Genomic DNA, 16,724 nt, shown 5'->3' with positions numbered 1-16,724 from the left:
GGGGGGAGTGAGTGAGTGGCTGTGTGGTGCTCAGTTGCTGGCTGAGGTTAAACCACGACACCTAATCACCATAGTTAACAGAGATGCTCAGTGTCTCCAGCCAACCAAACAGTAATTTTCCCAAGTGAGACAGCACTGGAATTTTCTCTAACCATACTGCGCCAGTTTCCTTATGACAGTGACAGTGCATTCCTGAGAGTAAAGTTGGTAATGAGGATTCAAATCCTCTCAAGCATGGAAAGACCCAAGTCCCATATCCTGTATGGGATATATGTACCCTTAGCACAGTCATTATCTTTTCTTTCCATGTCTTGAAATAAATAACTACACCTTTCAACAAGCAGACAGACACCCAGTCCAGGACATCCTAATGAAAAAGCAGTGTATTCTTGCACCCCTGACAGTCTCCAAGCCCTGGAGAGAACCAGTTTTGAACACACAGGACTGTTCGTATCTTCTGCCATTGACTAAATAAGGCTCAAAATGATGGCTGTCATAGAACCATTTCCTGGTGCCGAATTCTCCTATGAGAGCCTGTACATTTAATGTGCAGGTGCAGATATCACTATATTATGTTACTTTGTGGATTTAGTCACAGATCCTTTTATTCTCCTGTGTGGGAGTCCTATGCACTGTTAAGGGGAGATGAGTGCTTGTAACTGTCTGTAACTTAAAAACTTTTTACAAATAGGGAGATGTTTTATTCTGGGCCTTGTATAGCACTAATCACACTTTCAGTACTACTAAAATAAGCTAAAAGAACCCAAAGGCTTACAGAAAATTAATCAAAAGCATACCCCAAAGGTTTAGGTGTAGTGTTTCCATAGCTGGTTGGAGCTGAAGCCATCTTAGTGAAAGCCCTGTGAAAGCAGGGATAGAAATCAAATGCTTATCTCATGGCACATACTGCTGTAGAATGTTCCACTTTGGTCATCTGAAAGTGAAAAAACTTCTGCTTCTCAAACTCTTTCAGGAAGTAACTATTTATTACATGCATCCCTCTTGTCTAGAAATACAATAGTTAGGGAACTGAAAGGAGTTAGATTTTACACTTAAAAGACAAAGACTTTATTTTGATACCATGTAAAAAAAGAATAGCTGATAGGCAGCATGGCCCTTTGGTACAAACCAAAAAAATTTGGAGTCTGAACCAGCACAACTTTTCATTTAATTCAGTAAGTTGTTTGTGTCTTGGATCATTAAGTACACTACCATGTCTCGTATTCAATAGTGTTCTGGCATTACTGGAGTTCAGTTTTAAAATAAGATTTGCATGTATCACCATAACAATGACAGAAAAAAATTATGCCTGAATGAATGTTTAAGGATAACTCACAATGTATGAGAAGTAACACATAATTCTTTGATAACAATGCTGAGTTCTGTAAAATTACCCAGTTATAGCCTCACATAGGAGAAAAAGAAATTACTTACTTCCATTGTTTTATGTAGCTCAAAGGAGCAAGATTACAACCTGCATCCATCAATGCTTTTTTATACTGCTCCAAATCAATCTGAAATTACGAAGTGAAGAATTGCAAAAGGGTGAAACTACTCTTAACTCTCTTTATGTGGACAGACAAGATATTATTATCTAAATATTAAATAAGCAGTGTAAAGGTATAGCATTAACCAAAGTTATAAAGTAATTATGAGTCTTAATCCCATCTCCTACCAAGTATGAAAATATAACTTAAAATGCAATTTGCTATGAGCAGCTCTCATTAAACTTAACAGTATTTGTGGAATTAAATCCTGTGCACTTTCAGATACGGAGACAGTCTTTTATATCAGCATCTTTAAAAAACCTGACAGAACACCGGTTTCTGTAAGATGTCACAACAGCAAATAATAAAAATGAAGGAGTTAATATACATTTATAAGAATACTTTGTCTTTGCCTAACCCAACATATTTTTGCTACCACATAATATTTCTACAGTATAATAAAAATCTTCCTTGAAATTAGCCATCACAAGTTCAAAAGAAATACTAAGAAATTGTTTCCTGAAATATTCAGATATTGGAACAAGAAGCATTTCTCCTTTATTCATCTGCTAGTCAACTGACCCAATTATTCCTCAATATACAAGGATAGAGTGAAGAGAGTCAACATAACATTTTGTTTTATCTACTTCTATTGAGCAGTGGAGCAGAATAATAGAAAGCATGCCAAAACTCTGAACTAAATATTTCAAAAGATAATCCTCCTTCTTACTAGTCATTCATATCCTTGGAAATGGTGGCTAAAGCTTTGTGAGCAGATTCCCTGATAGTAGCAAATTTATTTCAAGTTTTAATATTTCCTGGGCATTTCATACTTTGCTTCAAAGAGAAGCAGAAATACCTATTTAGTGCTGAAACGATACAGAACAATCCTGTGTGGTAGAATTTGGTGTTGGAAGCTGTAAAGAGTATACATACCTCTGAAGGTGCCTGAGCTGAGCTTATGTAATAGATAAGAAATAATCGCATTTTGTCTTCTGGAGTTCCTGCTGCAGTGAAAAAAACCAAAATTAAAAACCTACAATTGTAACTATGCTGCTGTGTTAATTGCTTTTCACCAATAATATGTATGTACATTCAGACCTTTAGTTATGACAGTAATTGTTGTCTATAACCATGGCCTTGTTTAGTGCATAAAATGGTAGAAAGACATTTAGCAATTTTATTGTAAGTTGGATTAGACTGGCTCACTGTTTCTGAAAGTTTACTTACACTTCCCCCTTTTGCTTGTAGTGAATATTATTCTTCAAATAACAATAAATAAGTTACGTAGTGGCATTATGTCTTATTTTATGCAGGGATTGCAAGCATTAGCAGGGAGTAGATCCATGAAAGAGGAGACTAAAGAAAAATCATAAAAGTAAAAGCCACAGCACATTATTTTTTAGCTCTACAATTTGTTTATGCAGCTCTATGGTTGACTGCACTGAAACACTTGAGGGCTGCAAAAGCACTTATGTGAACTTTTGGTCAGAAAAAAAATCCTGAACTTCCAACTTGCCTTCAGGAAGGATTTCAACTCCCGAATCATCTTTTGTCACACCATTTGTTGGAGAAAAACACTGCTACAGATTCTTGGGAAGCATTATCAATGGCAATCAAAATTCACCTCTGCCAGATCAAAATGATGATGTGGCCATCCCTGCGTTACTTAGACTATAACCTACTACAGCAGATTTCGAAACGCCGTCTACTTTTTTCTAGAAGAGAATCACTACTTGTAAAGACCATAGTTTCAAATGAAGATTTTGAAAGTACAACTTCTCAAAACAAATGTTTCAAATTTGTAATCCCATACTTCATTAAAAAAGCTTGATACCTTTAGATATAGTACAATATTTTATAAAAATGCACTTTCTTGTACTTGTGGGTAAGAAAAAACATTTTTTTTTCTGTTTTTTTGGTTTGGGTTTTTTCCCCCCACTATGGAATGTAGATCATGTCAGCAGGGGATCATCTAATCTCATCTGCAACTTTTGTTTATATGTGAGGATATATTTAGTTTGGCAGAAGTTAAGAGTAAGCGCTGTCATAATGAACATTTATGACTTGGTACAATTTTTTCTGGGAAATAAGTTTTACTAACCTTTACCAAATACCAGTAAGCCAGAAGATCAAGAACTGAAGAAACTTTGTATTATCTAAACCAAAAGCCAGCTTTCAAGGTAGACATCCACTTGGAGTTCACTTGGGTAAGAAAAGCACTTAAACATTCTAAATATACAGTGTAATTGGCTTTGGTTTCTGTAACTGACTTGGAAACTTGGTTTCCACCTTGCCAGTTTATAGCTTGTTTCAGTACTTTGCTGATCACTAAGTTTCAGTTTCAACTGGAATCCGCTGGCACTCGATAGCATTTCCCTTGCTGGGCCTGTCTACCATGTCTACAAAACTCCTAGAAGGTTTGTGCTCACAGGAGTGTAAGTGGTCTCACTTATACATGAGTGTAAGTGATATTTTGTCTTACTAAAGGATAATAAATTAAAAAAAAAAATCGGTGACTGTATTGTGCACACTTTACTAAATCTTAGGAGAACCACTTTGACAAAAGTACTTTACTCTTGACATACTATGTAAAGACATACCACATACTACATAAATCATAGCTGTGATAAACAGCTATAAGACCCAGGTCAGTTGCCTGTAAAATGTTCGCTATTTTTTTCTAGGGTATGTGACAGCATAGAGGGGGAGTGCTACATGTTCTGAATAAAACTTAACTTGGTAAACCTAGAACAGAATGATTTTATTTTCCACTCAAAAACCAGCAGGCAGCCTTTAGGGCTACTGATTAACTACTAGAGCAAAGCAAAACCAGTAACTCTCGTTTTATCACTACTCCAGGATATAATAATATCCAGTGAACTGGGAGGCAGCTAATAGCCCTTAGTGGTAGATTAGTACAACATAGTAAGACATGGGAGGCTGAAGCCTGAAGCTGTTAAGTGGTCAAGTCTAAGTGCTTTTGTGAAGAGCTCTGCAGATATCATTGTCCACAAGACAAGTATCCCCACAGATAATGCAAACAAGAAGTTCACCACTGAAAGCATTGGAAGACACATTCTTCCCTCAAAATGTTTTCTGCTGGTATTTCTCAGTGAATCACAAAATAGGAAGCTGGCCAGTTTTACAAGATAGCATGCCTGGAAATAATGGCCGTGATTTAACTTAAATCCTTTTGTTATATAAACTTATCTTAAACCTAGGCAATGTATATGAAGTGCTAACGTGCTACTGTGAACACCTGAACACTTAGCTTATGAAGGAAAACTCTAGCTTGGAAATCTAATCTTTCTCTTGCATAAAACCCAGGAACTTTGCTAAAAGGAATGTTGATACATCAGGCTTGGAAAACAATTTGCTTTATACTGCAATCTAAAAACGCATAGAAAATATGGATTCAGGTAACAAGTAATTGATCCAGTAGGAAACACTAGCAAGCACAGTAATTTCTGTTTTCATATCAGAGTTCATGCAAACATAAAAGCTTAAATCAAAATAGTACATGAACAGCTAATTCTGAACACGGAAAAGGACTAGTTTGTATTGATGCTTAACAAAAGTACAGATTATACATATTCTTATTAGCGTCATATTAACAGTGAACGTCTGTACTGAATTACAGATTGATGCCTGACATTAGATTTTCTAGAAGTCTATTAGTTTCTAGACTTGATCCAATATGAGATCTGTAAAATTTTAGCTCAGACTTCTACCAACTGCGTACTTTTCTTCTACTGCCTTTTGATTCTATAGCACAGACACTAATAAAAGATTTTTTTAAAAAGTCAGCAGGATTTATATATACTCTTTTTATAAATATGAATCATTATACAAACTCCAAGCAGACATTATGTCCAGTAGGCAGCTACAAGACTACACACATAAGCATGCAGTAACAAAACATTTTCTTAAAGAGCATACTGGGAAAAGAGCAGGAACCCTGGGTCTCTAAATGTTCGAGGTTTGCCAATATACTTGCCAATATGCAGACATGCCAGTGGTCATAACTTAAGTTTTACAATCTTGCTCTGCAGGTTATTTTGTTCCAGCCAACTGGTATCAGATCATATTGAAATCCGTCAGAGGGTTGTGACATACCTCAGGTTGTGAGGGGTTGAAACGAGAGTTGATGCTATGATACTGTGAAAAGCTGAGAAGCCATTCTGGTCTCAACCTTTTACAGAAAGACCCCTAGTGACTCCTGCTAATAGAAAATCTGAGTATAACCCAGTGTGTAAAGCTTTGTTATGTATGAACCATAAATGAAACAGAAGCTGGGATGCACTGCTCTTAGACGATGAAAACAGATATGCCACAGCTGGGTCAAGGCATGCAAAACTTCAGGTGAGTCTCCCAGTGAACTGGACAATTTACATCTTACTTCCCTTCTCTCCACCTTCTCCCCATCCATCTTTGTCCTCACACAAGCAAGAGCTACCTACATTACAACCCCTTGACTTAACCAAATTCTATCGAATGCCCTTTTTCATTCTGTTTGTGAGGTATGCGTGTATTATAAAATGTGCAGTAGGATTCTAAAGAATCATTATTGCTCAGACCACACGATTCCATGCTATACTAATAAATACTGGAGAAGCACAAAAGTTAAAGTATTATGACCTTCAGAAACAAGGAATTAGGAAAGGATTTTAGTGGACTTCAACTGCAAAAGTTGCCAGTATTTTGGATATTACTCAAATGAAATACTAAACTCTCTAGACTGCTACTAAAAATCAATAAAAAGCTGTCTTCTTTACAAGTTTTGCATAGCTTGCACATAAGCTCTTTACCAACCCTGAAGTCCCAGCAGGTACAGATTTATTGTCTATCTTAACAAATTTTATACCAAGTTCAGATTTAAAGTACTCACCATCTGGGTCAGAAATCATGTCCAGAAGAGATTTATCCAGAGTGGATTTGCTCATTATTTTTTCCTCATATTCAAAATACACATCCAGCTTTCGACTCTGTTTAAGAGTAAGTGTTAGGGTTAACATCTTAACACTGTGAAAGAACATTTATTTCTTCTTTACAAAGGTATACAGTTTTAGTTATCAAGACTGTTTTTAAAATTTATTTTTAAATAAATCATCAGTAAAAATAACTAACGCTGTATTATAATATGCTTTTATTAACTCAGAAAATTGACACATGTAATTCTCATATTGAGAGTGAAAATACAAGTTAAGCAAGGGATGTCTGACATGCAAATATTAAACAGGAAGAGGAGCTTTGTTTTTAATTATGGTTTTTCCATAGCTGAAAACTACATGCCATCACACGTAGTGTTATGCTGTAATAGGAAAAAATAATGTTCAAGTGAATATTATGTCAAATTTATGCTGAACCTCAATCTCTCAGTCAACAATGCAATTACTCAATGCAGATAAATGTGGGAAATTCCTAAATACATTAAGGCATCATCCCAGAGAAAAGTTGGCAACTGCCAGCTTGGGCTGGTACTGAAATAACTACCTCAGATCAAAGGCTTGCAATAATTCATTCACACCAAAGATGGAGAACTTCAAAATTAGATTATCTTGCTAACACTGGAAAAGAAGTCTCTCATTATACAATGACACATGTAGATCACGTTGTGAAAATCCTTTTTTAGGGAGGATGGCACAGGGACTGCACAAAATTAATGCGGCAAAAGCTTTATGGAAGACATCACATGGCCATGCAACAATGACTGCATTGCCATACATCTGCACAAACAGCCAAGCTTCGCACTTCTTGACCATCATATCATGAACTTACAATCTAAAGATATAAAAATGCATTCAAAAACTTCTTTAAAAAACTTCTGTTACATCACAGATCATTTTGAGCGTTTGAACATTAAAATGTAGCACCACAACAAATGTTACAACTACTCAGCTGACAAAACCTTAGTATCTGGTAACTAACTAAATCCTGGTGTTTGGACACATTCAGCTATGTATTGGCTCAAAGAGGAGACTGGCAGAGTGGCTCTCCATCTCCTTGCCTTGGAAGTGTTTCAGCTCCATATCATACCCATTGGGAGACAGAAATGATATTGAGAGAGTGAGGCAAGAGTCACCGGGGCTTTTGTTGGTTAAGAGATTCAGGAAATTTTGCCTGACAATGCCGAGGCTTGAAAAACTGCTATGGCACCTTCTAACCCAGTGCAGTGGTTGTTGTAATGACAGCAACATAAAAACTTTAGAAGTCTGGTTTTCACATGTTTTTGAATTCTACTAAAATTATTCCTGAGATCACAAATAAGGAAATGGAATTTTAAAAAACAGTTATTTCACCACCACCCCAAAAAAAGGGAAAAAAGAAGAAGGGAAAAAAAAAAAAGTACTTCTCTAGCCTAAGGATATTAGGATATTTCACCTTCTGAGTATTGTAAGTTCATCAAAAAAGAGTTGGAGATGAGAATACAAAATAAAAGAAGAGGTAAGTCACAAGAATATTTCAATATTGAAAGCCTTTGGCAATTAGCTTATGATGCAGGTAGCTGTGTAACACTTCTATTTCTCATTCACCATCTACTGAACTCATTGAGAAGAGCAGTTTCTTGCAGAACAGCAACTTAATTTAAAGCCTTTGTGGAAGCTTGTAATTGCAGCTTATAAAGTAAATTACCATGAAGAGTGCTCAAAAAATGACCACTCACTACTTTGTGAGTGTCAGAAGGATGTCTTCTGTTGTTTGTCATAGTGACTACGACTACATAGAAGGTGTATGAAGTGACAAAAAGAAAAAAAAAAAAGAGCTAGAGCTTCTTTCAAGCTATATTTACCTTGAGCTCATGTTAGAAGAGTAGTCACCGCCAAATTTTGGTAGTTACACTACTGTAAAACCTTGGATTAATCCTGTACTTAGCCAATCTTAAAGTGATTATCAGTGGTTATGTCACACTAGTTTAAGGTCTGAATAGAACTGAACTACCAGCCTTTTTCCAAGTCCTTACTTCAGATGCAATTTGGTATCCGGCACGTCAGACATGTTCCGTGACTTCAATTCTACAGCAACTTGGAGACTACCTGTGTTATAGTTTCCTTAACTCTCTCTAGAGAGACAAAACAATTGCAAAGAAACTACTACAATTTTTCTAGTCTTTCCGTTACGTTAACTTGCTTTTTGTGTTTTAGCTACATTTGTATCTCCTTACATGGAGCTAAATTCAATGTTTTTAAGTTTAAAATATTTTTCCCAGACAAAAGGCATCCAACAAACAAAGGACTGTCTTGAAATGTGGAAACTTGATCTTATTAAGATAAATATATTATTGCTGAATTTGGTAATGCCCATATTAGCTGGTGATTTGTTTAAGACAAATTTATTCAGATGGCATGCAAAAATGTACAACATAAAAAAAAGATTAATTAATTCACTATATTTGTTTACAGATCAACTTTTAAATAAAATTATGTAATTCAAATATGAGATACTTTCAATTGTAAGAACAGATTTACAGTTGTTAACTTACTTGGAGAACAAACTAGGTAAAATTATTCTCAACCATGTGCAATGACAAATTTATTCAGATGGCATGCAAAAATGTACAACATAAAAAAAAGATTAATTAATTCACTATATTTGTTTACAGATCAACTTTTAAATAAAATTATGTAATTCAAATATGAGATACTTTCAATTGTAAGAACAGATTTACAGTTGTTAACTTACTTGGAGAACAAACTAGGTAAAATTATTCTCAACCATGTGCAATTTTATGACTGTTTGACAAACAAAACAGACTAACCGCAGCAAAGAAAACTCACTGGTTGCATATATTTGCTATACTTTGAGCCTAAACTGAAACATTAATGCTACATGTACAATCACTCTCTTCAAAAATTTTGGACAATTACTTTTGAAGTGTGAACTTAGCACTCTTTGGGGAAAAAAAAAAAACAAAATGAAAATCCTAAAACTTCAGGTCCTTTACTTCTATCCACAACAGAGACATCAGAGGTAAGCAGCACTATAAAATTTTTGAGACTCTCTTTTTGATGTCACAAAAGCATGAACTAAAGAGGTGGATCAATATGGTGAGTCTATTCAGCTGCTTCTTCACTAGATAACTAACAAAGGTTACTAGCAAGAATGCTAATTAGGGCAGTATTTTTCTTATACTGGTTCACTAGGATTAGATGGACACCTAATCAAATTTCATATGGATTACTGAATAGCCTTAAACATTACTAGTTACCTTTTGACAGATTTCCCAGATATGCCACATCAATGAGACAGTTACTTTCTGAAGAGCCAACTTGTCTAAGAAGTGCTGATAAGAAGCAGGTGTCCCATTTAATTTAAATAACTGCAATTTTGCTCACTCAATGGCAAACTCACAGACATGCCAAGAGGAAAAGCTGGGGAATAGGAGCTAAACAATCCTGTAGATTCAATAAAAAAAGAGAGCAAAGAAGAGGTTCTTATGGGTGCCAAACTGGCAAGCAAGGTGAAGAAAAATAATAATAAAAAACAATAATAAAATCAAGATGCATTTACATTTACAGTTATTCCCTTTCTGCCTCCTGCTCTTGATTTCCTAAGTATGACATCTTGTTCCACACCAACCTCATTCAGGAGACCTTTCTGGCTGCCAATTCAGGGACAGAATCTGTATTGCAGTTAAAGTGCTACACTTCAGCTTGCTTTGTCTTTTTTTTTTTTTTAATATATTTGTGAAAACTTTCAACTTAGCATCATTAGAAACAGGCTGTTCGTAAGCCAAAACTTATTTTAGGGAAAATTACTGAAGCGCATGGGAATCTCTACCTGAGTACTGTAGTCCAAAATGAACATAAAAGTCCTTCTTTTTTAAGCAGAGAAGTGGAAGCAGGACCCAACGAAATCTCTTAGATGGTCATTTTTGTAAGGACTTGTAGGAGGCTTTCCTATCCTCTTTACAGTACAAAGGTTCTTCCTTTTAGAGAGAGAGAGAACATGCAGAAGAAGAGAAAAGAAATTTTCTAAGAAATTACTGGGAGGAATTTCTCAAAGATACTGACAGAAAACAACCAGAAATAACAGCCCTTAGAATCAGTGAGGTTGGTCTGGTAATTATAGTGTGCTCCTATCAAGAGGAAGAGAAACCCTGGGAGAAACTCTGGCTGAAAGTGGCAGCCACCGCCAGTTCCCTTCGACTGAACTGCACAGAATGATGCCGAAAAGGTCACTGTAACTGAATTCAGAAAAAGCTGTTGTTTACTGGAAAGTTACTCAATTATCAGTTCTGAACTACGTAGCAACAGCCTGGACCACTGTGACACATATATTTCACAAACGCATACTGTTTCTGTTCACATGATACGACAAAAATGTAACCTCATTTAAAAACAACGTAGTTAAAACAGCGGAATTCCTTTACAAAATACAAATTCGATAATTTGAAAGGCTATTGGCAATCCCAATAACAAAGTCATTCAAAGGATCAGGCCTTGAGAGCAAGCAAAACCGGAGATAGATGATAAGAAAATTATGCAGGAATTAAAAAAAACCCAACCCTAAACCAAACAAGGGTAAGTAATCTAAGAGATAATAATTCACATAAAAATCTGCCACTTAAGTTCATATGTATAGAATTCAAGCAAGATGTTATCTTATCTACCCCCTCTCCAATTAATCATTTTAGAAAAGTGTATGTGTACACCTTTTTATATGCGACGATTTAACATACTTCAGTAATCCTAGTATTCACATCAGAATGACATGCAAAGATAAGCATTACTGGAAACTCTAAAGCAGCTAGAAAGATATCCATAATTCCAGTCCTAAATCTGTTATCTGTTGGGTACAGTCCTTCAGTCACCAGCTTCTTCAGAGAAAAAACAATCAATGCAAAACAAGGATGCATTTGTTCTAAGCACTGACAATAAATACTTGATGGTTCACTTCGTGAAAAAAGTGATGCATTCTTTCCATTATTTCACTAAACGCTTAGATATGCCAGAAAACTGCCAGGACCCCTGAGCATGTGATTAATTTCTGGTTTCCTCTTGCTGTGTCTTAGAAAATGATCCAAGAGAACGTGGAAAGCAGCTGTAAACTGAACACTAAAATATGACCACAAGAAAAATTAAATTCACTTAGTATATCTAAAGCAGGTCTCGTAGCATTCTTTGCACTGATTCTCATACATGTAGTGAAGAAAAACGCTCAAATACTCACTGTAGTAAAAAAACATAATGGACAATGCAAACACTCTATTTTAAAGTATGAATGTGCTTCCAGATTATTTTAAAAGTGAAAATATAGTAACCTGAAGAAGAGCATGGTGCCTCACTAGCTCCTCATGACCAGGCACTTGCCAAAAAAATTCTCTCTTATCCTAATCTCATTTAGTTATTTAACTGTATATAAAACCTATTAACCACAGCCTCAAGGTGCCATCAGAATTTCTTTAGAAAGTACTGGCTGAGACATTGCCCTTTTTGAGAGTATTTTTGAGGAATCCATTAGGTAGCATATCATCCTGCACATTAAAATTCCACAGCTCAAGACAGAAAGATACTTTCTGTAACACTGGAGAGTCAAAAGAGGGGAGAGAATGGACAGGACAAAGCAATTGGAAGAAACTTTACATTCATTCAGTGAAAAGGCTTTAGTGTAGGTAAATTCCAAAAGAAAAAACATGTGCTTCTGCATTAGTTTGAGTTTAAGATAGTTTCCTAAATATCTGGAGATGAAGGAAGTGATTCTTTCTAAACCAAAAGAAAAGATCACACAGATGCACATATCATCAATATATTGAAGAAACTGCATGCCCATTTGTCTCACAATCTTCTTTGACAGCTATACAATAAGAAGGTAAGGAGCCTGAGCACTTCACAATACCAGAATTAAGAATCATTTATGGAGAAATGGATCACCGCTCCCTGGGAACTCTCTAATAGCAGGCTCCCTGTCAGAGGAGAGAGCCTAAGGCCTGGTAGAGTGCTATAGCACAGGGACCCTAAGGTAATTCCTTCCACCTCTAGGTAACAGAAAAGTGTGCACTATCACCTAATGGAGAATGAACAAGCGCATCTGACTCCAGTCCATTGCCAAGAGGACATTGGCGATCAAAACTGATGTTATTGCCATTCCACATCCTGCTCTGAAACCTGGCTTCCGTCCAACAAATAATATATAAAATACTACTGGTGTAGGCCTGACATTACCGTCTCAGTATCTTCCTTAGAAAAGTGAATTTACAGTCAAAGCATCAAATAAAATACCGACATTATCAACTAGTATTTTTTTTCTTCAATGATATTAATGTACTGCTTTTAAATTGCCAGATATGAAAATTGACATGCCTAATACGGCGAAAGCACATAAATTAGTCCCTACAGTAATGAGCCAAACATAGAGACACACTTACATCTCTTCCCCAATTTTATAAATACGTAAAATTAATTTATTCATTAAAATTCAGAATTAAGCCTTTGTTCATTTATAGTACTTAGTTTAAAAAAATTCAGTAGCAGTAATAACTGAGGACAGATCTTATGCACTTTACAAATGTTAAAGTTAGTTTCAAAACACATTGCCTTCCATGAGTTATAAACAGTATGGGGTAAAATTTTCTAACTATTGATTTTCAGTGAGACTTGGTACTTGAATCACTTTCAAAAACAGAATTTCAGTGTTCTCATACTGTGAAAACAGATCCATCTTCCAAGTTATCCTAGCAGTAACCATGGTCTTTACTTGATACTGAAACCGTCTGCAAGTTCTCAGATATAAGAGCAGCAGACTTAAACAAAAAGAGGACAAGCATCCTTCTGAAGAGCTTAAATTATGCACAAGACATCTAACACAGACCCTTCTGGAAAGACCAGTTTAGTAACTGGCATCATTATTGCCACACCTCTGGGTATCATTTTCGTTGGCGAACAGTAAACAGTACCCTTCTGACAAACACATACAGAACAGAGAATTGCTTAGACTGAAGTGATAACTTGCCATGACAAGTTATATTTTTATGATGTTGCCATCATAAAAAAAAAAGAAAGTATACTGGTAAATTCTGATAAGAAAAAAATTCATACATTTAGTTTGCTTTCCATGCAGAGGCATTCAAAATTCATTCCCTCTCACTCTTCAACACTAAGGAATGCTATACAGTGATTTCTGTAAAAGGTAGCACAACTGAGAAGGCTCACTTTCTTATCTTACTTCACTTGCTTGAATATATTTCTCTAGGTCAGGAACACTACTGATAGAAAACTGAAGTTGGAAAGCAATCATACCTTTATATGCTCCAAAACAGCTGTTGCAACATTTGTATGAAGATCAATGAGCCTCTTCTTTTCCAGAAGTTCTGGAAGAGAGCTGAAGAGATTAAATACAAACTAACCTGCTGAGTTGCACAGTTAGTTGAATTGTGTATTGTATACGGTCGGTACAAAAAAATGTATAGAATCATAGAATCATAGAACACTTTGGGTTGGAAGGGACCTTTGAAGATTATTAAAATCTAAAATTATAGAACACAGTAGGATTGGAACTAAAAAATTACAAGGTACAGATGTAATGATTCTCGTAACAGAAGGACATTATCCACATGTAATGTAGTAAAACAGGTTTTTACCTTGACTAGCAAAAAATAACATAATGTGGATAATTTAATATTCCTGTTGAAAGCTTGTGATCAACAACAGATATATGCCCTGACTACCTAAACAAATAATCTGCTAGAATTATGGCTTATATAATCAACATTTAGTTCATGTCTGATACATATAAAAGTATTAATATCTGCCAAATAATAGTATCTGTCAAATAATATCAAATAATGTCAAATAATTATCCAATAATACTAAATAATAATAGTAACTGTCAAATAAACACAGAACCTCTGGATGTCCTGGAATTTGTGCTTCTGCATAGAACACAATTCTCTATGCAGGATTCATGATTCAAATCCCTTCTTTTGTGAAATGGGAAACCGAATGGTTAAGTTTACTTCGTAGAAAATTTGTTACTTAAGGTGTTGTGATCTACGTGGCTTTCACTCCTGGCACTTGGGCATCACATGTATAAAAGACTGCTCAGGGTCTATACGCTTTCACATCCAAAAGCACCCTGGACAGCCAGCGTCTTACCCAGTTTAATAATAAGCGGATGAGAAGGCACTTAATGACATTGACTGCATGTCCTGAAGAACCACGAAGTTAAGCAACCATACTTTCTTTCCTCCTTTAAGCAATTATAAAATCAATGTTAGCTATGATGATTGGCCATTAATGACCTTATAGCTGAAAGGTGATTAGTACTGCCTTTGTAAAGGACTGCATTTAAAAAAAAGAAAGAAAAAAAACAAAGACAGGAGATCCTCTATGTTAGAACCTCTGGTTTTTAATTACTAATAGATATTCCAAATAGATATTCTAGAAATTGTAAAGCCTAAGACAACTCTGAAGGGTATCTTCTTCCTGCTAGCAGATGATGGACAGCAAAAACAACAAAGCCTAGTCTAATTCTTCCAGCAGAAACATGCCTAAATGGAAGATCTTAATGGTATTTGGACTTCTCAGCATAATCCTAAAGATTAGAGCCAAAACATTGCAATAGGAGAGTTTACTGTGTTATACACCTGAAGGGGGACAAGATTTTCCTTAATAATGCCAGATTACAGAATTTAGTCATATAGAGGCTAACTGAACAGTAAAACTTCCTTGATGAAGTTTTAGTCATATGATTTTAATTTTTTTGCTATCAGTTTAAAGCTTTTGATGCTTGTCACTTTCATACCTTGCTGCCTTAACCTGAAAACCAGCATCTTGAGAAGTACAAAACTCTAAAACTTTATAGGGGGAGCTTGGAAACATCTGCTCGCTTTTTTGAAACTGTCTGATCCATCACACATCCTTTGTAATTCCAATCAAATTCTAACCGGGGCATAGCATACAAAACAACTTTTGAAACTCACAAAGAGACAACTAACTAATGCAGACACATGCTGGATTTCATAGGACACTGGGCATATCACCCCATCTATCCTCAGAATAGTTATTGTTCCTTTTACTTCTGAGTGAGGTCCTAGCAAAAGGCAGCAAAATGAACATCTCCCTTCTCCAAGGCATCAGTGGAATGACAAACAGATTTACAATGAGGAACAAATCTAAATCTCTGACTTTCAGTGTCATCCACGGTGGCTAGGTCTCCAAAAGCAGGAGAGTAAATTTCCCATGCAGAGTTCTTAATGACTATAATCTTGCCAACAGATGTTACAGTAACCACATTAATCAAAATGTAATTAATTACACACTGTGCAAAGCAAGCAGATGCTTCAGGAAGTGGATTTCATTAACAATTTTTTTAAGGAAGGAATGCAGAGGTAGGTAGTTGGGTTTTTCTCGTGGAAGAGTGTAAGCAAGTCTATGATGCACTTAGATTATTCAGCTTTGCTGAGGAAACACTCCAAAGCCATGTGTAGAGGGCTCACATACACATGCTGTGGAAGTTAGATGTGCAAGTACTTGTCTAGGACATTGCATTAAACTTCACCAGAATTATAAAGCATTTAAACTCTATTATTGAGCTCAATAGCCTACTTTTAAAGCTATTTATTTCAAAGGATATTAAAAGTGAAACGACAGAAAGAATTAGAAATGGTTCCCAATTAATTAAACAATAATGCATTATTGATTACTTACCTGACAGCTGAAGTTAGCTTAGCTGTATTATCAGAAAGCATACTTATTGCTCCTTCATCCTCCCCTTCTATACCCTGGGTTTTGGGGAAGGGTTTGGAAAGAGGAATAAAAGTAGTCATAACAATTACAAAGATCACACATGCAAATACAGTCAGTACATTTAGAACCTATTTTCTCATAATGGTATTAATGTCTGGATTGTGTTTTTACAGTTATTACGGGAATTACATAAATGTAATGCCAATAAATGCAAGAAATTGAACCTTTTCATGAAATACGGTACTTCTAGTCCTACTTTTAAGATTGTATTATGCCTAAATTTCTGCATGTGCTGATAATTTGGGGGGGGGGGGGTATCAGAGTGGGTGGATGGTTAGGGATGTGGGGGGGGGGGGGGGCGATGGAGTGGGCTAAGCATCTCTACAAGTCCTATTATGCTTTACAGAAAGCACATATAGGTGATAAAACTTACCATGATACTTTTAAGTCTTTTGACTTCATCTTCTTGGGCTCTGTAGGATTCCAGTTCTTGCTGAACAGACTCAGCTACCTCTGGGAAAGGACTAATGCAATACTCTGCATTAGGCTC

General features: G+C 35.8%; 1 protein-coding gene across 1 annotated transcript in view; it reads right to left on the bottom strand.

Moving 5' to 3' along the window:
* The window catches only part of SCFD1 (sec1 family domain containing 1), a 51,158-nt gene that overhangs the window by 17,680 nt on the left and 16,754 nt on the right, over window positions 1-16,724 (bottom strand). Inside the window, exons 11-17 of the mRNA XM_009290352.1 lie at window positions 16,608-16,698; window positions 16,136-16,209; window positions 13,727-13,808; window positions 6,379-6,475; window positions 2,424-2,494; window positions 1,435-1,514; window positions 798-860 (exon numbers count right to left, since the gene is read on the bottom strand). Of these exons, the coding sequence (XP_009288627.1) occupies window positions 798-860; window positions 1,435-1,514; window positions 2,424-2,494; window positions 6,379-6,475; window positions 13,727-13,808; window positions 16,136-16,209; window positions 16,608-16,698 (558 nt within the window). The remainder of the gene's footprint in view (window positions 1-797; window positions 861-1,434; window positions 1,515-2,423; window positions 2,495-6,378; window positions 6,476-13,726; window positions 13,809-16,135; window positions 16,210-16,607; window positions 16,699-16,724) is intronic.

The sequence above is a fragment of the Aptenodytes forsteri genome, unplaced genomic scaffold (genome assembly GCF_000699145.1).
Source record: "Aptenodytes forsteri isolate BGI_AS27 unplaced genomic scaffold, ASM69914v1 Scaffold108, whole genome shotgun sequence".
Taxonomy (NCBI): domain Eukaryota; kingdom Metazoa; phylum Chordata; class Aves; order Sphenisciformes; family Spheniscidae; genus Aptenodytes; species Aptenodytes forsteri.
Note: the sequence above shows the minus strand (reverse complement) of the source record. Positions and strands in the feature narration are given on the sequence as shown.